The sequence below is a fragment of the Budorcas taxicolor genome, chromosome 3 (genome assembly GCF_023091745.1).
Source record: "Budorcas taxicolor isolate Tak-1 chromosome 3, Takin1.1, whole genome shotgun sequence".
In the NCBI taxonomy this organism is placed as follows: domain Eukaryota; kingdom Metazoa; phylum Chordata; class Mammalia; order Artiodactyla; family Bovidae; genus Budorcas; species Budorcas taxicolor.
In genome coordinates, this window is record NC_068912.1 from 7,494,553 (window position 1) to 7,512,604 (window position 18,052).

At 53.3% G+C, this 18,052-nt stretch overlaps 2 protein-coding genes across 2 annotated transcripts in view; one reads left to right on the top strand and one right to left on the bottom strand.

Moving 5' to 3' along the window:
- Positions 1 to 1,873: 1,873 nt before the first annotated feature.
- NOS1AP (nitric oxide synthase 1 adaptor protein) overlaps positions 1,874 to 18,052 on the bottom strand; it is a 352,882-nt gene continuing 336,703 nt past the window's right edge. The window contains 5 exon segments of the mRNA XM_052637474.1: positions 1,874 to 2,366; positions 2,736 to 2,752; positions 3,172 to 3,475; positions 17,332 to 17,333; positions 17,364 to 17,773. Of these exon segments, the coding sequence (XP_052493434.1) occupies positions 1,874 to 2,366; positions 2,736 to 2,752; positions 3,172 to 3,475; positions 17,332 to 17,333; positions 17,364 to 17,773 (1,226 nt within the window).
- On the top strand, positions 8,218 to 10,933 carry SPATA46 (spermatogenesis associated 46). Its single transcript, XM_052637475.1, has 3 exons — positions 8,218 to 8,437; positions 9,607 to 9,720; positions 10,371 to 10,933. Exons 1-3 carry the CDS (start codon positions 8,218 to 8,220, stop codon positions 10,931 to 10,933), a joined length of 897 nt encoding a protein of 298 aa, XP_052493435.1.

Below are 18,052 nucleotides of genomic sequence, written 5' to 3' on the forward strand. Positions count from 1 at the left end.
TTGAGTTTTCTGTTCCCCACCCCTAGCTCTGAGCAGAACCTCAAGCCAATATGGGAAAACTTACAGGCCCCCAAAATGCTAGTCCTAAGAACTTCTGAGCATTGAGGGCAGATATCGCATCCTTGTGATGTTCCTGGAATAAGGCAGGATCGACTCAATTCAGCAACAGCCTTGCTCACTTCTCAATGGCCTGCCAGGTGCCGGGGGGTGCTGGGACCCTTCTGAGGAAGAGGAGACAAAGCTTTGCTGTGAAAAGACAAGGCCGTGGCAGAGCTGTGGCCTGGCCGTGTGGCTCAGACACAAGCACACAGGGCAGGAGCAGCCTGCACGCTGGTGATCCCAGGTCCACAGAGGTGGTGAGAGGGGAGCAGGAATTGGGTGATGAGATGAAGCGGGCAGTGAGCTCTGGGGCGTCCAGAAGGGGAAGCCAAGCGGTGACCAGAAAAGGAGGAGGCAGCAGGAATTGCAGGAAGAGGAATGAAGACCCTGCTCTGGCTGGATGAGCCCCTCTCAGCCTTCTCCCAGGGACCAGCCACCCTGCTTAAGAAAAGGCGCGTTCTCTTCTTGCTGCAAAGGCCCCCAAGGTTGGGATCAAGCCCTGACAGGGTCTCCTGGCCACAGGAAAGCAGCAGGACAGGAATCCTGGTGGGAGACAGGAACACAGAGGTGGGTTAACACAAGAGGGCGGGACCAGTGGGGCCGGGGGCACTGCCAGTCCGTCACAGAGACCCCAGAGCAGGCGCACAAAGGGTGCCTTCAGGGCAAGAGCAGGGTGTCTCCTCCTCAAGGGCAGCCTGCCCAGCCTCCCACCACATTCCAGCCTCTCACACCCTCCACCTTGGTCCTCACACTCTCCACCTTCATCCTCGCACTTGGCACGCCTAGAGCCTGGAACTACATCTCGGCAGGCTGTGAGGCCCCATAGCTGCCCTGAGTCCTACGACTTTTCTTTCCACGGCTTTCTCCACTACTGCTCTGCGTTCTCTCGGGACCAGCTCCCTGGATGCCCTCCCCCCAAATGACGTCAGAACCTGCTCTGCTGCTTCTGCCAGCGCCTGCCTAGCCCTGCCTTCACGCACAGCGCGGGAAGCCCGGGCCCCTCCTTCTGGGCAGGGAACACAAGCGTAGCTGGGGCACCATCATTCCCAAAGCCTCTGGACACTCGCATGCTGGGCAGGTGCCCTCTGTGGCTGGCTCCATGCCCTGCCCCAGGGAGGGCTCACCGTGCTCCCCATCCAGAGGAGAAGCCCCTGTGAACGCTGGGCGCCAAGGCTGCCCAGGGTCTAAGGCATAAGCATCTCCCTCAGCCTGCATCCACACGGGCAGAGGCAAGGGAACAGCCCGAGGGCTGCACTGTCTTGTGACCAGGAAAAGCTGCGGCTGGGCTGTGCTCTGGTGTGGCTTTCTGGGTCTGGGCCCGTCACCAAGCCAAACCCAGCACCCCCATCGAAACTGATTGCCCCTGAGGCAGGAGGCCTCTGGGCACCCAGGGAGGAGAAGGAAGGAACCAGGACGGCGAGGAAAAGAGAAGAGCAGGCGGCATTTGGAAGACAGGCAAAGAGAACAGCCTTCATCCTGGGCTGCTGGCCCTGCACGCCAGTGGGAAGCCAGGGCACCGTGGGAGCAGAGGTGCCCCAACATCCAAGGGCTGCAGCCAGCATGCAGAGAAGCTAGGATGGCACCCAAGGGAGTACTTTTTCCATTCCATGGACAGACTCTTGGACTATACAACCACTTGGACCTTTGGCCCTGCAATCACCAGGAGAATCACTCTGCCATGCCTTGTGCAAGGGGGACAGACAGCAGGAGAGAGGGCAGGGCCAGGGTGCACGGAGGGCCAGGAGGAGGGGGCAGAGGGAGGCGCTCAGCAGCTCTACTCAAAGGACAGCAGGTCTGGGTGAGGGCCCTCATTGTCAACGCTGGAGGTCCGCGCCCGCGGAGGTGGGCTGCCGTCCTCCGGAGACTCGGCCAGGCTGATGGGGCTCAGGCTGAGTTTGAGGCCATTTCTCTCCATGAGGCCAGGGGAGGAGGCCCTTCGGCACTCAGTCACCTTGAGCTTGGGGTCGTCCTGGCTGTCTTTGTGGATGAGGTCAGGTACTGACACAGAAACCTCTCCGTTGGGCAGAGCGTCACCCCTGTCCACCTCCGTGGTGGCCTCTGGCTGGGAAGCATCGGCTGGGCTGGGTTGGGCGGAAGACGAGACCTGGGGCTGCTCAGATGCCAGCTCTGTCCCATACTCCAGACTGCTTAGGACAGGCTGTGACGAAATCAGCATGTCCTGGGTGGTCTTCAGGGCCCGAGGGGTTCGCTTCCTGGTGGCTGGAGGTGGAGGATCCAGCCGAGGGAATGCTTCTTGCAGGGCTGACCTGTAAAGTTGATGTCAGTGCTCTGAGGCTGGCGAGACACCAGTCCGTGCTGTGTTCTCGCATCTCTAACTCCAACCGCATTTTCCACTCACCCACCCAGGGAGGCGCTTTACACTCTGGACTCTCATCCTTGGTTTAGCGTGAATCTCAGCAGTGTGAGCGCAAATGGCTTTGGGGCTGTCACATGCTCACTTGGTCTTCAGAGCGGCACAGAGTTAACACTGGGCCCACTGGTGAACTGCATCACATCAGAACCTACACAATAGTTCTCAAAAGTTGCATCACCACCCTCCAAGTGCACGTGTCTAAAACAAGGCCCTAAATGGGAGGCTTCCCCCGCACCTGCCCAAACATGGGCTTCTCCACTACTGACTGTCAGGCCAGGGCTTCTCACCCGGGGCTGGGTGTCGGAATCCCCCTGGGAAGCGTGCTTTCCACAATACCTGGGTTTGAATCCAGCTCTGCCAATCACTAACTTTGTACCCTTAAGCTCCTCACGTTACCACTCTGAACCTGCACTGTCTGCAAAATGGAAATGATACTGTCTACCTCAGAGGACTGTGGCAGGGTCAGGTAAAATAGCGCAGCTGAAGCACAGCACAGCGCTAGGACACAATGGGCATGCCGTGAACTTCAGCTGTGGCGGACGGTGAAGCCGGCTTCCCTAAACGTCACCCTTCAGCTATTCCTCATGTGACAATCTCACATCCCTTCCCCAGGGTCATTCTCCTCTAGAGACACTACAGTTTATCTGCAAGCCTCTTCCTGGTCCCCAGACCCGCAGGGAGGTGGATAGGTGGTGCACTCACCTTCCGTCATCCCCATCAGCCCCGCCAGCCAGTTGGGCCCCTGCAGTCTTGTTGACCTCTGTTGTCCCCACGCTGCCCAGGCTCAAGGGCTCCTTTCTCCGCAGGAAGTCATTCACTTTGGCCCCCACCACTTTGCCCAGGCTCTTGAGGTGCTGACTGCTGCCCACCCAGAGTCCGGGCCCCCCGGGCTCCGCAGACCCCTGAGCAGCAGAGCTGGGGGCTGTTGGCCTGGACAAGTGGGGGAAAGAGCAGCTTGACTGGAGCTTGGGAGTGAGGGTTGTGTTCAGGTTCTCAAACATGCTGTGGTCGACTACAAACAAAGAGGGAAAGAGAGAGAGCCGGTGAGGGGAGGGGAGTGAGCACTTCTTTCCCCATCACTGCTGGTCTTCTCCTTAGACCACACCCACAACTTTGTAACCTCACAAGGCTTTGTAACCTCACGAGTTGAGAGAGCTCCAGCAAAGACCTCTTGAACCTTCCAATCCCGTTGTCTTGATGGGCTGTGGAACCAGAAATTCTAGTTCTGCCTCACCCAGGTTAATCAGTGATGAACTCTAGCCACAAAAAAGCCAACTTATCCCTTTAAGCCTGCCTCCTTGACTCCCAGCCTAACTCCTTACCTTGGGGTTAGCAGGCCTTTTAAAGCGAAGGAAAACAAGGACGAGGTGGTGAGAGTACAGTTTCATGTCGCGGTGAGCGCATGGCACTGACTCGGGTCCTGGGGTAGAAGCCGGTGGAGGAAGGACAAGCGTGAGGCCTGCGGTTGGAGGCTCTCTGCTAAAGAGCCACACACGTAGCATGCTTTCTCCACGGAAAATGCTCACTTTTCCTGGTGTGCAATCTGGGAGAATGGACCAGCTGTTTGAGGAGGGATGGTGTGAACCAAACAGACAAGCGCTTGGTGCCAAGGAAGCAGGAGGAAGCCGACAAACACCAGCTCACTTAATCCTCAGGACAACCTGGTGAGGTGGGGTGTGGTTAAGACTTATATTATGGAGGAGGAAAACGGGGCTCAGAGCAGTGAACTGCTGGGCCTCAGGTCACAGGCCAACTACTGGTGCGGTGGGAACTACAAACCAGGGTTTTTCACCCGAAGCTCAGAGCTTGTCCCACTCCCTTCCCTGCCCTGCGTGCTGTCTAAATATGCCTTGTGGACACTTCTCTTAGGGATCTCTCTTCAGCTGGAAGGATTAATTAACTCAAAGGACTGAGAGGAGACCCGTTGAGTTGTTGGTACCTGCAAGGCAGTGGCCGTGTTTCATTCATCTTTGTGTCTTTGACAGCTAGCACACAGTAGGTGCTCAAAATAAATACCTTGAACTGCCAAACCCATTTGCAGATAGAGAACTGTGGAGACCAAGACCGTAGCAGCTCTGAGATGTGTAACTGGAATGGCTGGAGCTCAGGGTTCTAAGCCATGCTGCCTACACTCTGGCATGGGGCAGCGTCTCCAGACGTGGAAATTCAGCTCAGGCCTCAGTGCAGCCAGACCCATGCTAGCACCTTGCAAGCAGGCTGGAGGTTCCTGTCCTTCCCAACTGCTCCAGATACTTTTGTCAGTCTGTGGGGAGGAGAGGTTGCTTTTGGTCACAGGCTCCTCTCCTAAGTGTCTATTCTTGCTGAGCCTTCCTAAGAGGAACTGAGATTAGGGTGTACATTTTCTTCTGTTGAAAAAAGTGAAAGTGTTAGCCGCTCAGTTGGTTCCGACTCTTTGTGACCCCATGGACTGTATAGGCTGCCAGGCTCCTCTGTCCAGGGAATTCTCCAGGTTGGAATACAGGAGTATTCCTTCTCCAGGGGATCTTCCCAACTCAGGGACTGAACCCAGGTCTCCTGCATTGCAGGTGGATTCTTTATAATCTGAGCCCCCAGGGAAGCCCCTCTGTTGAACTTGTGCATAAAGCACTTCTCTGCCCTGCCTGCTGAGTCCTGGGTCACAGGGAGCATTCCTCTCTATTGTGGTTTCAAGCAGAGATATCTCTTCTGAGCCAATTACCTCAAAAAGCCAGATGTTGAGGGTCTTTGGAGGTAGGAGGCAGCTGTGGGAAGAGTGGAATCTCCCCCTTTGGTGAGCCCCAGGCTTCACTTCTGTAACTGACCCTAACCCACGGGCAGGAAAAGCACCTCGGCAGGAGACATGCCAGGAACTTGAGTAGAGCATCGCTGGGACACCGGGCACAGGCTGGCTGACTTCCGAATGTGGCCCCACCACACGAGCAGGAAGTCCTGGCCCATCCTACAACAGGCGTATCGACTCGAGTCTTCTCCCAAGACTGTACGTCTTGCCATGTTATCCACTTTCACGTAATTTACCTATCATGTCCCATATTCTTCAAAGTTTTCTTTGATCATGAACTCCTGGAAACTAATGCATTGAATGATTTCCCCCCAAACCAGAAAGTAGTTGAGCCACCATGAAACTAAAGTGAGTGTTCAAGAGAGATATGCTGGGGAAGAAGGCCAATCCCCACCACTTCTGGGCTCACATAGTTCTGTGGCTGTTTCCTCATTGGTTTAATGTGAATTTTCAGAGCAGACACAATCATTTCTAAAAGTGTCGTACCAAAAGCACCTGGCAAAGCAAGTTGTAAACTGTAAGCCCCTTTTATTATAATTATTGAGGAAACAGTCTAATAAACATAACTTCCTGACTAAGCACCATCTTAGATTTCCTGTACTACTTGCTTCTCTACTCGTCGGAATGCATACGCTGAATTCTTAAGCAATTTAAAGATGACCCATCATATACTCTCTTCACAATTCTCTGAAGTCTTCTGGTAAATACATCTTGTCTTTATAATAAAATAAGCTCCTTGATGGGCTGTAGCATCTTGAGTGATATTTCTGGTCTACACTGCTCAGCATAGGGCGTTGCACAATAGCAGGCATTTAGCAAATAGTTTAATTGAATTGACTTCTGACATGAATACTTAAAACTGACTGCATTAGGAGCTAACATCTTAGAGAAACTGTTCTCCAAGCCCTTTTCCATTTAGAAAAGTCACTCAAAACCCCCTCCTGCGGGAGTGGTCCACAGGGGCTCTTGAGGTCAGACTGGGAGGAACTACCAGCCTCCCTCCAATGCAGGACTCTCCCTGGGGCTTCCTTCATCTCCCCATCTGAGGGGTGTGCAGCAAGCCCCTTTCCTGCTGAAAGCATTAAGACTGCACACACTGTCAGGACTAGAAGTGTGGTGGTTCAGAAAGTAACAGTGATGGTGGAAAGGAAGGTAATTGGACCCCAACCAGGTGACCCTCCCCATAGCACCCCCAGCATGCACACAGCCAAGCAGAGAGGAACATCTGGGGCCAAAGTCATCCGTAAGAAAGATGGTGGTATCTTACCTGTCCGAGAAAGGGGCTCGGAAAGCAGGTGGGAAACAAACGAGAGAGAGACACGTTTTATGTAGTGACCGACCACATGGGGAGTGTCATCTCCTGTCTGGGCCACCAGCAACAACACACCGAGAAGACACAGCATGCAAGACAGGGGCCCTGCTAGGAGGCACCCAGGATGACCGGGTGCTTTTTAACAATCAGATCAAAACAGAGTCAGATTTTTAGAACTCTCCCAACAGGCACGGATGTAGCCTCCTGTATTTCCCCCAATATTCTGAGCCCCCTCTTACATTAAGTATATCTGGAGTTCCTAGCTGGCGGCAGGAGGAATGGAATGGGCCAGGGCAGGATGAAACTCTATGTCTCCTGGATCCTGCATCACTCCGTTGTCTCATTTCCACATGTAAGTCACTGGATTTAAGACTAGGAAGATGGTCATCCACTCCAACCACGTCAATTAACAGAATGGGAAAAGCAGGTGGCAGAGAGGAATGCCTCATACCCACAGGGAGCTAAACAGTGGAGCCAAACTTAGAACTCACACAGGCTGACTCCCTGAGCCCTGATCTTTCTGCACGCCACAGCAGCCACCTGCGATTGCCAATACCTTAAAGCTGCCAAGGTACGTAGTATCAATTTGCATCCCAACACGTGCTACCATTCCAGACCAGGCTGTGGAGGAAGCGCGTGAGGAGAGCACGCGCCCCACACTGCCCCTGGCTAACGTTTGAGTGCTGTGAACACCCATGGACAGGACGACAACTCCGGGCTCTCACACACAGATGCTCACTCACACTTGGTCCACACACAGCGGGGGGAGTGCACCAGATCTTTCCCACCCTGCACAAACATCTCCACCTTCACATACAAAGCCCCGTATGCATCTAGAAGGGGGCACCTTCAACTCACATCAACCCTCTAGCAGGCTACCCAGGCTGTTACACGACAGAAGTGAAGCAAAGAAAAGAGGCCACCTTGCCACTCTGAGTTCAGAGCCTCATGGGAAATGGCTTATAATGAGCAAATGGTGTTGAGTAGGTTGAATAAGCCACCCATTTATGTTTTAGTCATTTGCTAAAAACAGACAGCACCAACTATTTAAAACAGTATCTGGTCCCTATTCTTGGGGAGAACATACTGAGTATTTAGGCACAAAGGGACATTATGTTTGTAACTTACCTTTAAATACCTCAGAAAAAACCAAACGTATACATGCATAGACAGGGAGGGAGGGAATTGATAAAGCAAATGGAATAAAATGTTAACAACAGGAAAATCTAGATACAGGGTACATGGACGTTCTCTGCACTACTTTTATTTTTGCAGCTTCTTCTAAGTTTGAAATTATGTCCAAAGAAAAATATAAAAGTATACGCCATATCCCAAACCAGAAGCTAAATTAAAACAACAAAAGTATCTGGTGGCAGACATTAGGCAGATGAAAAAGAAACCAAGGAGGTCATTCAGAGAGGACAGAGAACCCCAGAGCTGGGGGTAGGGACAGCAACAACTTGGAAAAGGGACACTAAAGAACAGACAGGGGGACAGACAGCATCGCTCCAGGTCTCGCCCACACGCCTCCATCCCTCTGGATATTCCCAAGTAAGACAGGCCCCTGAGGAATGCCAAGTCAAAAAATCTTTAAAAATGTTTATCTTGCTTGCACCAGACCCCATCTGTCTTTGAGGGGCACCATCCTGGTGAATGGAATCGTGTGGTCTTGTGATGTCACCTGCGCTCGGAATGTTTATCGTCCAGACAACCCAACCAGCCTCCTGGGAGCAGCTGTGCGTGACCTCCACACCCTTCGGTAGTCCGAACATGGAGAACTTCTCGCTCCTCAGCATTTCTGGAACTCGGATCTCTTCCTCTGCCCTGAGCACTCTTCCTGATATTATGTCCTCACGTGCCACCAGCTTGCCAGGTAAACTCTGGTGCCACTGGGCCCCCCAAAATGTGGCTCTTTGAAGCTTGTAATTGAGGACTCTACCAGATCATGTTACAGGATCTCAATTTAGTGAGAAAGTTAAATTACACACGGGGAGAAAATAATTTTTCAAAATGCTGTGGGTGGGAGGCATTTTAATCGGAGAAACCAGGTAAGTAGTTCCTGCTGTTTATTCATTTCTTGCAAGTGAAGAACGGGGGAGACATTTGCTGCCGCACCCTTCACCCTCTGCACCTGCATGGACACTCGAGGGGACGGCCTGTCTATGTAAGCTGGAGGAGAAGAGGCTGATGAGCTCATCATGGAATAAACCTGAATGTTCTGACTTGCTGTTCAAAGCATGGTCCATGGACCTGTAACGTCAGCATCTCCTGGGAGCTTGTCAGAAATGAAAAACCTCAGGCCCGACCTGAGACCCGCTGAGTCAGAATCTGCACTTTTATCAATCTCAGGTGGTTCCTACGCACACTGAAGTTTAAGTGCTGCTCCGTGGAGGAGTAGTTCTCCTAAACACTCACTGTCTATACACAGGGCATTTGTATCCATTTCCCAAACTGAGCACAGCTACTACTCTGAGATTTGAGGCAAGTCAGCTTTTTAAGCCAAGTATTAGCAGCCATCAGACAGCTACGGTTCATCTGAACACTCTCTGGCTATGGGTGGGAGGCACTTTTATTGGAGAAAGCAGCTTTTCATCCTCAAAGGGATCTTGTAACAAAGCAACAGGGCCCATGACTCCCTCCCTTGGGCCCTAGAGGGACCCAAAAGGTGCAACGTGAAGAGACAGAAGCACACACATGCACGCACGCGTGCGCGCGCGCACACACACACACACACACACACACACACACACACACACAGAGTGAGCTGCAGGAGGGTCAAGAGAGGGCTGGGCCGGGCAGAAAGCTGCTATAACATTCTCCTTTGGAGAGGCTCTTTCCTGGGTCTCAATGAAACCACACCCTACTTGGAATTCTCTAGGAGGTCGTCCAGAATAGTTCTGCCTATCTAGGTGCAAGAAAGGTCACTGTTTTGCTTCAGCTTTGTAGTCCCTTAAAAGAACCACGGTTAAACCTCTAGGTACGTCTTGGGGGGAGGGCTCCCAACACTGCTCAGCTCACCAGAATGTTTCTCCTGTAACCCAGACATCGCAAAGCCTGTGTTACCGACTGAGGTGTCCAGCCCAGTCCAGGCCCTGCCGCCCCAGTGCCCAAGCGGCGTTCTCCGGCACGGGGTGCACAACACCATGATCTCACCAGGTGAGGCCTGCTCTGGCTGGGGCGGGCACGGGGGGTGAAGTTGGGGCATGGGGCTGCTCCCCGAAGGGCATGGGGGAGCTGTGCATGGGATCGCCACCCGCTGCCTTGCCCCCTGCAGTCTTCTGTCTGGTGCTTCCTTTAGCAGAGACCTGCAGGCCTGTGGGGGCCTCTTGCTTCTCCTCTCCTGTCTCTCACGCTGATGCACAACAGCAGTTTCTGCCTGACCAGGCTGTTGAAGGCAGACAGTGAGGCTGGAAAAATGGCCACAACCTTTGGTGGAAGGAAGAGGGAGTGCAGAGGTCTGGCAGGCTGCTCCTTAGAGGAGGCAGAGGAGAGGTGTCCTCAGGGAGGGACACAGCTGACAAATACCAGGGCTCAGTTAGTGATTCCACCGGGAGTCACTACCCAGAGGTCAAACTGCCATTTGTCCCAGCAGAAAAGCAAACAGCAGGAAGGAATGCCTCAGACTGCCCTCCCCACCCCATCCTCTGCCTGCTCACAGAAGGCACTCAAGGCGGGGCAGAGGTAACCTGAGGGCATGCCTGGCCCTGTCTGCTTGTCCTTCTGCCTCTCTGCACAGTCTCTGGCCACCCCAGGCCTCACTGCTCCCTGCCTGGCCTGAGGCTCAGACCCAGCTCTTCCATTTGCAGATTGTATCTTGAGGGACTCCCCAGACGGAGGGCAGCTGAGGTGGAACTGCACCGTCTACCGGCCCTGGTTCTCCCCTTACAGCTACTTTCTATGCAAGGACACAGAGAGCCACCTTGAGACCTACAGCTTCCCAGAGGTGCAGCGGGATGAGGGTCAGGGGGACAGCTGCCTCCCAGAGGACACAGTCGACAGCGTCTGCTCATCCTCTCCCTCCCCAGAGAACACTTGCCCCCGAGAGGCCACCAAGAAATCCAGGCCCAGCCCAGACCCCACAGACTCCATCACATTCCAGGACATCCTGACAGCCTCCAAGTGGCACTCGGCCCAGGACATCCTGACGGCCTCCAAGTGGCACCCGGCCCAGCAGAATGGCTACAAATGTGCATCCTGCTGCCGCCTGTACCCGACGCTGCACTCCCTCAAGAGCCATATCAAGAGGGGCTCCAAGGAGGGCTTCAGCTGCAAGGTGTACTACCACAAGCTCAAATCCCTCTGGTGCAAGGAGCAGAAAGCCCGGCCGGGAGACAGGCTCTCCTTGGGCAGCGGCCAGGCCTTCAGGTAGGCCTGCTGGATAGCAGCAGCTGCCTTGTTAGTAGATGACGCCAGGTAAATAGGGGACGATACCTATTTATGTCTCTTGTGGAGATGTCAATAAACCAAAATCAGAGACAGCCTTTTGTTAAGTGCGAGGTCACCCTGTACCCCATCCTTCCCAGCCTCTGGCCCCCATCCTATTTCCCTTCTGCTGCTGGTTGCCTAGCAACACCAGGCCCATCTCCCTGCCTCTCTGTTTTGAAAGAATACCCTAAAGTATGGGAATATCTTCCGAGATGGTGGTCTTTCAAAGTGATGTGCGCAGACCAGAAGTGTCAGTATCCCCTGGGAATTTGTTAGAAGTTAAATTCTCAGACCTACTGAATCAGAACACTGCGGGTGGGCCCCTCGGTCTGTGCTGTAGTTGCCCTCTAGGTGATTCTGACGTAGCTCAAGTATGAGAGCCACCGCTTTAGGACCCTGACCTTCCTGCTGCTCCCGCTGTGATCAGTCCTGGCCCTGCGCCATGGGGAAGCTCGCACGGAGGGAGAAGGGCTGAAGGCCCTCTCCTGTCAGCCTGGGGAAGGCTGCATTGGCAGAATGTGCGTGTAGTTTGAAAGCTTCTTAGATGTTAGATCTTCTGAGGGATGGAATGGGAAGGCCATACCTCATGCATAAGCCAGAAGAGAGGCAAATAAGGTTGGGGTCTGTTCCTAACACATGATGCTTCTCTTGGAAGGGACATCTCTCGCTGCAGTAGATCATTTTTGACCCATGGGATATCTTGACATAGCTCTGTTGAGTCATGGCAGAAAGGCCAGGTTAAACATGTGAAAACACTGCTTCTAGTACCAAGGAATGTCCCAGCAGATAGCCCTGACCCTTATTCCATTTTCAAGCAAACCTCACAGCCCACTCTGACAGAGAAAAATGGATGAGCATTGAGTGGGCAGCAAGGACACCTGTTTTGCCCATTTTGTGGTGAAAGAAAAACAGAGCTTAATGCTTGACGGTCTTATCTTGAGGCTTTATTTACCTCTCACTTCATCTCCCTGGTGACTCAGTGGGCTCCTTCACTGCAGGGGCGTGGGGGAGCATTTCCTTTCAGGGACCCCGGCACCAGCCCTCCCCTTGTCTCTGCCTGCCCACTGGTTGGCCAATGTGGGGAGGATCTCCTCTGACCCTTCCCGTGGTCATATGGTAAGTCTTCCTGAAGCCCCACGTTACGGTTTAGCAAAGCTGCTTCTGCTTAGCACTGTCCTGTTCAAATACCATGTGCAGTTCCTTTGTGAGGGAGAGAGAGGCTGGACCCAAGGCCCCGTCGCGTCCCAGTCCTTTGCTGTGAGGCCACTCCCAGCCCCACCCCTACTGCCCTGCTCCTCACCCCACTTCTCGCCTCCCTCCACCCCCCCACCGCCTCCAGCTGGCCCAGGAGCCAGGACCTGCAGGTCCCACTCTCCCCCCACGGGGCACGGTGGTCTGCAGGCAGCCCTGACATGACTCTACTTCTTCCCGGGCCTGGTTCTCTGGGGGAGCAGGGGAGAGACTCTGAAGACTCTTTTGTCCTCACTCGGATGTCCCACTTCCCTAAATGGAAATGTCACCTAAGCCCTCGGGAGCTTCCCCTTACAGACATCACTACACGTGTGGCCCTATGACGGGGCTCCTGAAGGAGGCCAGGGAGATGGGGAGAAGGAGCGGACCTGGGGAGGCCGTCCACGGTCTCAGCATAGTGTGTGGGGAGGGCCAGGAGAGGACCCCTTCTCCCTCAGCCCAGGCCCTGCTTGCTCCTCCAGGACACCCACGACACAGGCACAGCCAGGAACGTGTGTGCAGACATGCTCAGTCGTGCCCGTCTCTGCAGCTCCACGGACTGTAGCCCACCAAACTCTTCTGCCCATGGGATTTCCCAGGCAAGAGTATTGGAGCAGCTGGCCACTTCCTTCTCCGGAGGACCTTCTCGACCCAGGGATGAACCTGCGCCTCCTGCCACTGGCAGTCATTGACAGGCAATGCTTTACCACTGAGCCACCTGGGCACAGAGCACAGTTTGAAAAAAGAGAGAGACAGAAAGCCATCTAAAGGCTGGGGACTGAGCCTGAGGGCCACAGCACATGCTAAGCATGCCCTGGCGGGGGTGCAAATTTAGCATTTTCTCCCTCAGGACAAGGTACTTTCCCCCTTTCACATTTCACGTAATGTCATGACCCCAGGAGCATTCTCAATATGCAGAGTTCTGAGCAGGTTCAGCGCAGCAGGAATGCACGCAGCACACACCCGCACTGATCAGGCACCCCAGAGCAGCAACGCTGCTTCTCAAATGCAGTCTCATTCACTCTTCATTGAGGCTTTAGTGGGGTACTGTATTCCCATTTTACAGGTGAGAAAATAAAGGTTCAGTTCCATTCACTCAGCCAGAGAAGGGCAGAGGGTACGTAAACCTGGTTGACTGACCCTCCAACTCTCCTTCAAGGCCTGGCTCACCAAAGTCAAAGTCAAAGTCGAAACCTCTGCCTTCCAAAGAGCTATATGTTCCGGTAACTGTAGCCTGATTGTCACGATGCTGGTTTTGAGAGACTGCAGCTCCACATTTTTCCAACATCTGTCTTTGCCAGCTTTCTGTCACCCCTTTCATTTCTGCTCCCTACAGGAAAGGCCACATCTCAGTGAGACAGGACCCCTCTGCTGAGCTGTGTCTCAGTGACACCATAATCCTTCTAGGCAGGTGTGGGAAGGTGCCTGTTTTGTCTCCAGTATGGACATTTCTGGATTGCTCCCATCCAGCATCCTACCAACTACATATTTCAGACATTTATAGTAAGGGAATCAGTGAAATCTTATAATCTTGATGATCTTCACTCTATCTGAAAAGATCTATGATGTACTTTTTCAAGCACTCAAAACTTGCTGCTGCTGCCAAAATATTTCAATGATGTTCGGAGCTTGAAAAGGCCTGGGGTATGGGAGAGTCTGAACAAAAGAAACAGGTATAGACGAGGCATTACTGACATTTCGGGCTGGATAATTCTTTGTCGTGGGGGCTGTTCTACACACTGTAGAAAATTTAGCAGCTTCCCTGGCTTCCAATCACTATGTGTCAACAGACTCCTTCCGAGTTGTGACAACCAAAAAGACATTGTCAAACATCCCCTGGGGGAGCGCCATCGCCTCTGGATAAGAACTGTTGGTATAGCCTGATCCTGCAAGGCTGGTCTGGACAAACTGCCTCTGAAGGTACCACCTTCCTTTCCTCCTTGTTGGAAGCATGAGTTCTTTTTCTCAATACCACACCCTTGGGAACTGTGCGTCACGGAGCTGATGCCACCAGGCCTGGGGAGTGGGGTGGGGTGGGGAGAAGGAGCAGGTAGAATAGAAGCAAGAAAAGACAATGGAAAAGCTTTTAGAAATAAGAAAGGTTTATTTAGCAAAAGCCACTAGACTAGTGACAACATCCAGGCAGTAAGTGCACTTACATGAACAGAATCTTTTCCCAGAGAGTTGATCCAACAGAGTTAATGCCACACAGTTTTAGGAAGTAGAAGGCTCAGGGAGAGGGCGAGGAATTGGGTGAGGGGTGAGGGGTAGGAGAAAGCAGTCAGGCAAAGAGAAAATAAAAAGGAATACAACCCCTAAAGGAGAGCAGTTGAGAGAAGTGAGGCTATGAAGAGGCTTTATAGACAGCATTGGTATCAGCAGGAATATGAGGAATATAATTTTCAGTTCCAATATAGAGTCCATCCTGTGCAGAGCAATTCTTCCCTGGCTCCACACCTGTGAGAGCCTAGGGTGCCCAAGAGTCTGCTGGCACCCGGGAGAGGCTGGGGCAGGTACTGCAAGGGAGGCGCCCCTGGTGTCCACTCGTCCTCCACACAGGGCAGAGTAGAAGGATGAAAGAGAGGAGTGCAGGAGCTGAGTTAGCAGAGCAAGAAGCAAGGGGGAGAGGACAGGGTGACATCGCTTGGAGGTTGGGGTCCACAATGCTCCCTTTCCTGCCCAGTGGCTGGTGACCTTTGAAGGCCCCTAGATCTGTCCTCTGTCTCCTCCATCTCCACACACCCAGTGCACGCTGGCTGGGTCACACTAAGGATGATGCCAACACACACACCAGTGCTCCAGGGAGGACTTGAACTGGGGAAAGGATGGGGCCAATGTGGGTAGAAACCACCGTAGAGCCTCCTGAAGGGAAGGGTCTTGAATGGGTCCAAGTCAGTAGTACAGAGAACTTGTCTCTCCAATTCTTCAGTCTCTCTACCATCTCCTTTCTTCTTTCTCTTTGCAATTTTTCAAGACCCTTTTAGAAAGTATCTTCCCCACCCACTCTTCTCCCCACCCCAAACAAGCCCTCTCCTAGCACATTCCACACACCCAGTCCACTGGCTTCTGGCTTTGTCCTCAGCCCCTGCTTGCAGGCAGTGGGCCTGGAGAAGCCAGACCTTCCCCTCCCCTGAACACCCCAACTTCTAATGAGCAAAGAGGTCCCACACTCAAGGAAGCCTAGGTTAGGATTTTGTAAGCTAGAGAGGCTCAGCCAAACTGGACTCCTGGCCTCTCTCCTTTGATTTCATGGTTCTTCCTTCCCTTCTGTCTCTGGACCTACTTCCAATGATCAACTAGAAAGTGTAACAAAACAGAGCCACCCCCTCTCCAACTAAATGCACATTAGGAAAAGAACACAAGTCTACTGTTGATTCAAACACTCTGGAGATTCCCATTCTCTTTTCTCTGGTTACTTCTGACAAGCCTACACACACATATACACCTTCCCTCACACGTGCGTGTCAAAGCAAGCAAACATGTACACACAAGCACACACACATGCACCCATCTCATTTCACTGATACCTTCATGCACCAAGGAAGGCTAACATAAAGCTGCATTCATTTCCTTTAATTTGGACTTCCGGGTCTAACGGAAATCCAACTGTAGCTATAACGGAAGATCCGCACTTTCATTTCTGTATTTTATAAAGCCAAGTTAGGCTTAAGGAACTTGATTTTGAAGCCACCACATCGTTACCAATTGATCCTCAAACACTGGGTTGGCCAGAAAGTTCATTCAGGTTTTCCCATAAGACGCTATGGAAAAACCTGAAAGAACATTTTAGCCAACCCCATAGTAACACAGTCTGGGTCTGGAATTTGCTGTTCAAGATAAAGACATTTCCCCAAACTTACACAGCACTAGCATGTCTCAGCTCTCTCTTCAGGCACCTTTAAACCTGTTACCAGCCACTGAGGGTCTTACTGGTGGCAAGGACATGCAAGCGTGCCCTCAGAGCCCCAGTCAGCCCAGAGTATCAGGTGGTAACCTCCGGGCCCAGATGGTAAAGGAGAGCTGCACGTGGCACTGTTTACAGGTGCATTCAAGGCGCGCATCCACAGGGTGGCCAGTCAAGGGCAAAGTGGCTCTGGTCCCTGACTTAAGTGGCAGTGATTCTGAAGAGTGGACTTGAGCAGTCTCAGCTACCAGCCTGTGTTCTTTTTCTTTTCTTTTTGCAGTAAAAACTGCACACTTTCACCCAGTGGAGAGGACAGGTTGAGAGGTAAGGCTGGGGGCTCTGAGGCTTTTATAGAGGCAGAGTGCTACAACAGCTTCAGTAGGCACAGCCCTTGAGGCAGGACACAGGAGAGAGAGGGCAGCTTTCCAGCTTCCTTGGGGATGAGCTGGACTTGTAGGCAGGAGGTGGGCGGGGCATCACACTGAGGAATCAGACCTCGGTGATCTGGGGCAGTAGAGAGGCTGTCCTCCCCACTGGCTTCCATGGCAGGGCCTGAACGGTAGTGAAGTCCCATCTCCTTCTGGAGCAACGCTTGATGCCACCCAGAGAAAGCGCTTGGATCCAATTCATCTGAAAGCATATCCCCTCAATGCGACACATTCCAATCCACACACACACCAAAGGACTATCCTGTCCTTTAGCCTGGAGCATTGAACCTCTACAGTCTCTGCAAAGGCTTAGAGAAGTTATTCCTCCCAGGAAGGTCAGGGAAGAGTTAGGCAACTGGTAGCATCCTGGCATCTAAACACAAAGTACCTGAGAAGGTACCGATGGCTTCCTTTCATAGCCCGGACCACAGAAGTAGGGAGAGCAAGGGGACTATAAGGGCCTTACGTGACAGGGCAGAGCAGCCTGATGATGCGGTAGGTGGGAGCAGGTCCTTCAGCAGCCTGGTGGTCTTCAAGAGGGACCCTCTCCCAAAGCCATGGGCTCTGAAAGTCCCCTCCACTCCCAGTAGTCACAAGTAGGAGGGAGGAGTTGATTCACTTCTGGCAATCCAATTTCTTCCCCACTTGACCCTCCAAAGCAAAATCCTAATGCTTTTCTGAAACTGTAAACGTTTCCAGGCCCCTGGATATCCTCAGCAGTGCCCATCTGCCCACCAGCTGGCAGCCCTACCCAGGCAGCAGCCAGACTCGGCCCTCCACACCTCGGCCTCCTCACCCCAGGGCACCTATACGGCGATTTCATCATCCAGGCTGTCGCCCAGCTCCTGCCTCTGCAGGACATTCAGCAGGCGAGGCAGCTCCTCCTGGGACCACGAGTCCCGTTCCTCGCTCTCGTCCGTGTTGGACTCGTACTCCGAGGCGATGCCTGACTCTCGGAACTTGATGAGCTCCAGGCTGCCAAGGAGTGGCTGGCCCTGAGCAGGGGGCGGGGTGTCCTCGGGTGGGAGAAAGCGGAAACACTCCAGCTTCACCAAGCAGTCGCGCCTACCTAAGGGGCTGCCCGCTGGGTGGGCGAAGTCGGCCAAGCCCGCGCCCAGGGGCGGCGAGTGTAGGTCCTCCGGCTTCGGGGTCGTGGGGTCACAAAGCACAGGCAGGACTCCAGAGCGGAAGGTGATCTCCAACAAGCTGTCCTGCGAGCCCACTGGAGGGGGAGACAACAGGAGGAGGGGTGGTATGAGCAAGGTGGTTGTTTTGAAAGCCATCATTGGCCCACCCAGGTCCCTGGCCATCTTGGGGGGAGTGGGGTAAGGGTGGGCTTTTCAGTCCTTCCTTCCGCTTGGCTCAGAATGGACATGCCAGGCTAGGGGGAGGAGCCGGGGGAAGAGGCAAAGGCGGGGCCATGACCGCAATGGGCTGGCAAGACCTACATCCGGGGAACGCGGTAGGAAAAAGGCACAAACTGAAGAGCTATGTTAGAAGT

Excerpts from the sequence above, each read along its gene's own strand:
- SPATA46 (XM_052637475.1), top strand. The coding sequence starts at position 8,218 with ATGGAATCGTGTGGTCTTGTGATGTCACCTGCGCTCGGAATGTTTATC. Across the intron at positions 8,438-9,606 it reads ACGTGCCACCAGCTTGCCAG|ACATCGCAAAGCCTGTGTTA; the intron begins GTAAACTCTGGT and ends CCTGTAACCCAG. Across the intron at positions 9,721-10,370 it reads CAACACCATGATCTCACCAG|ATTGTATCTTGAGGGACTCC; the intron begins GTGAGGCCTGCT and ends TTCCATTTGCAG.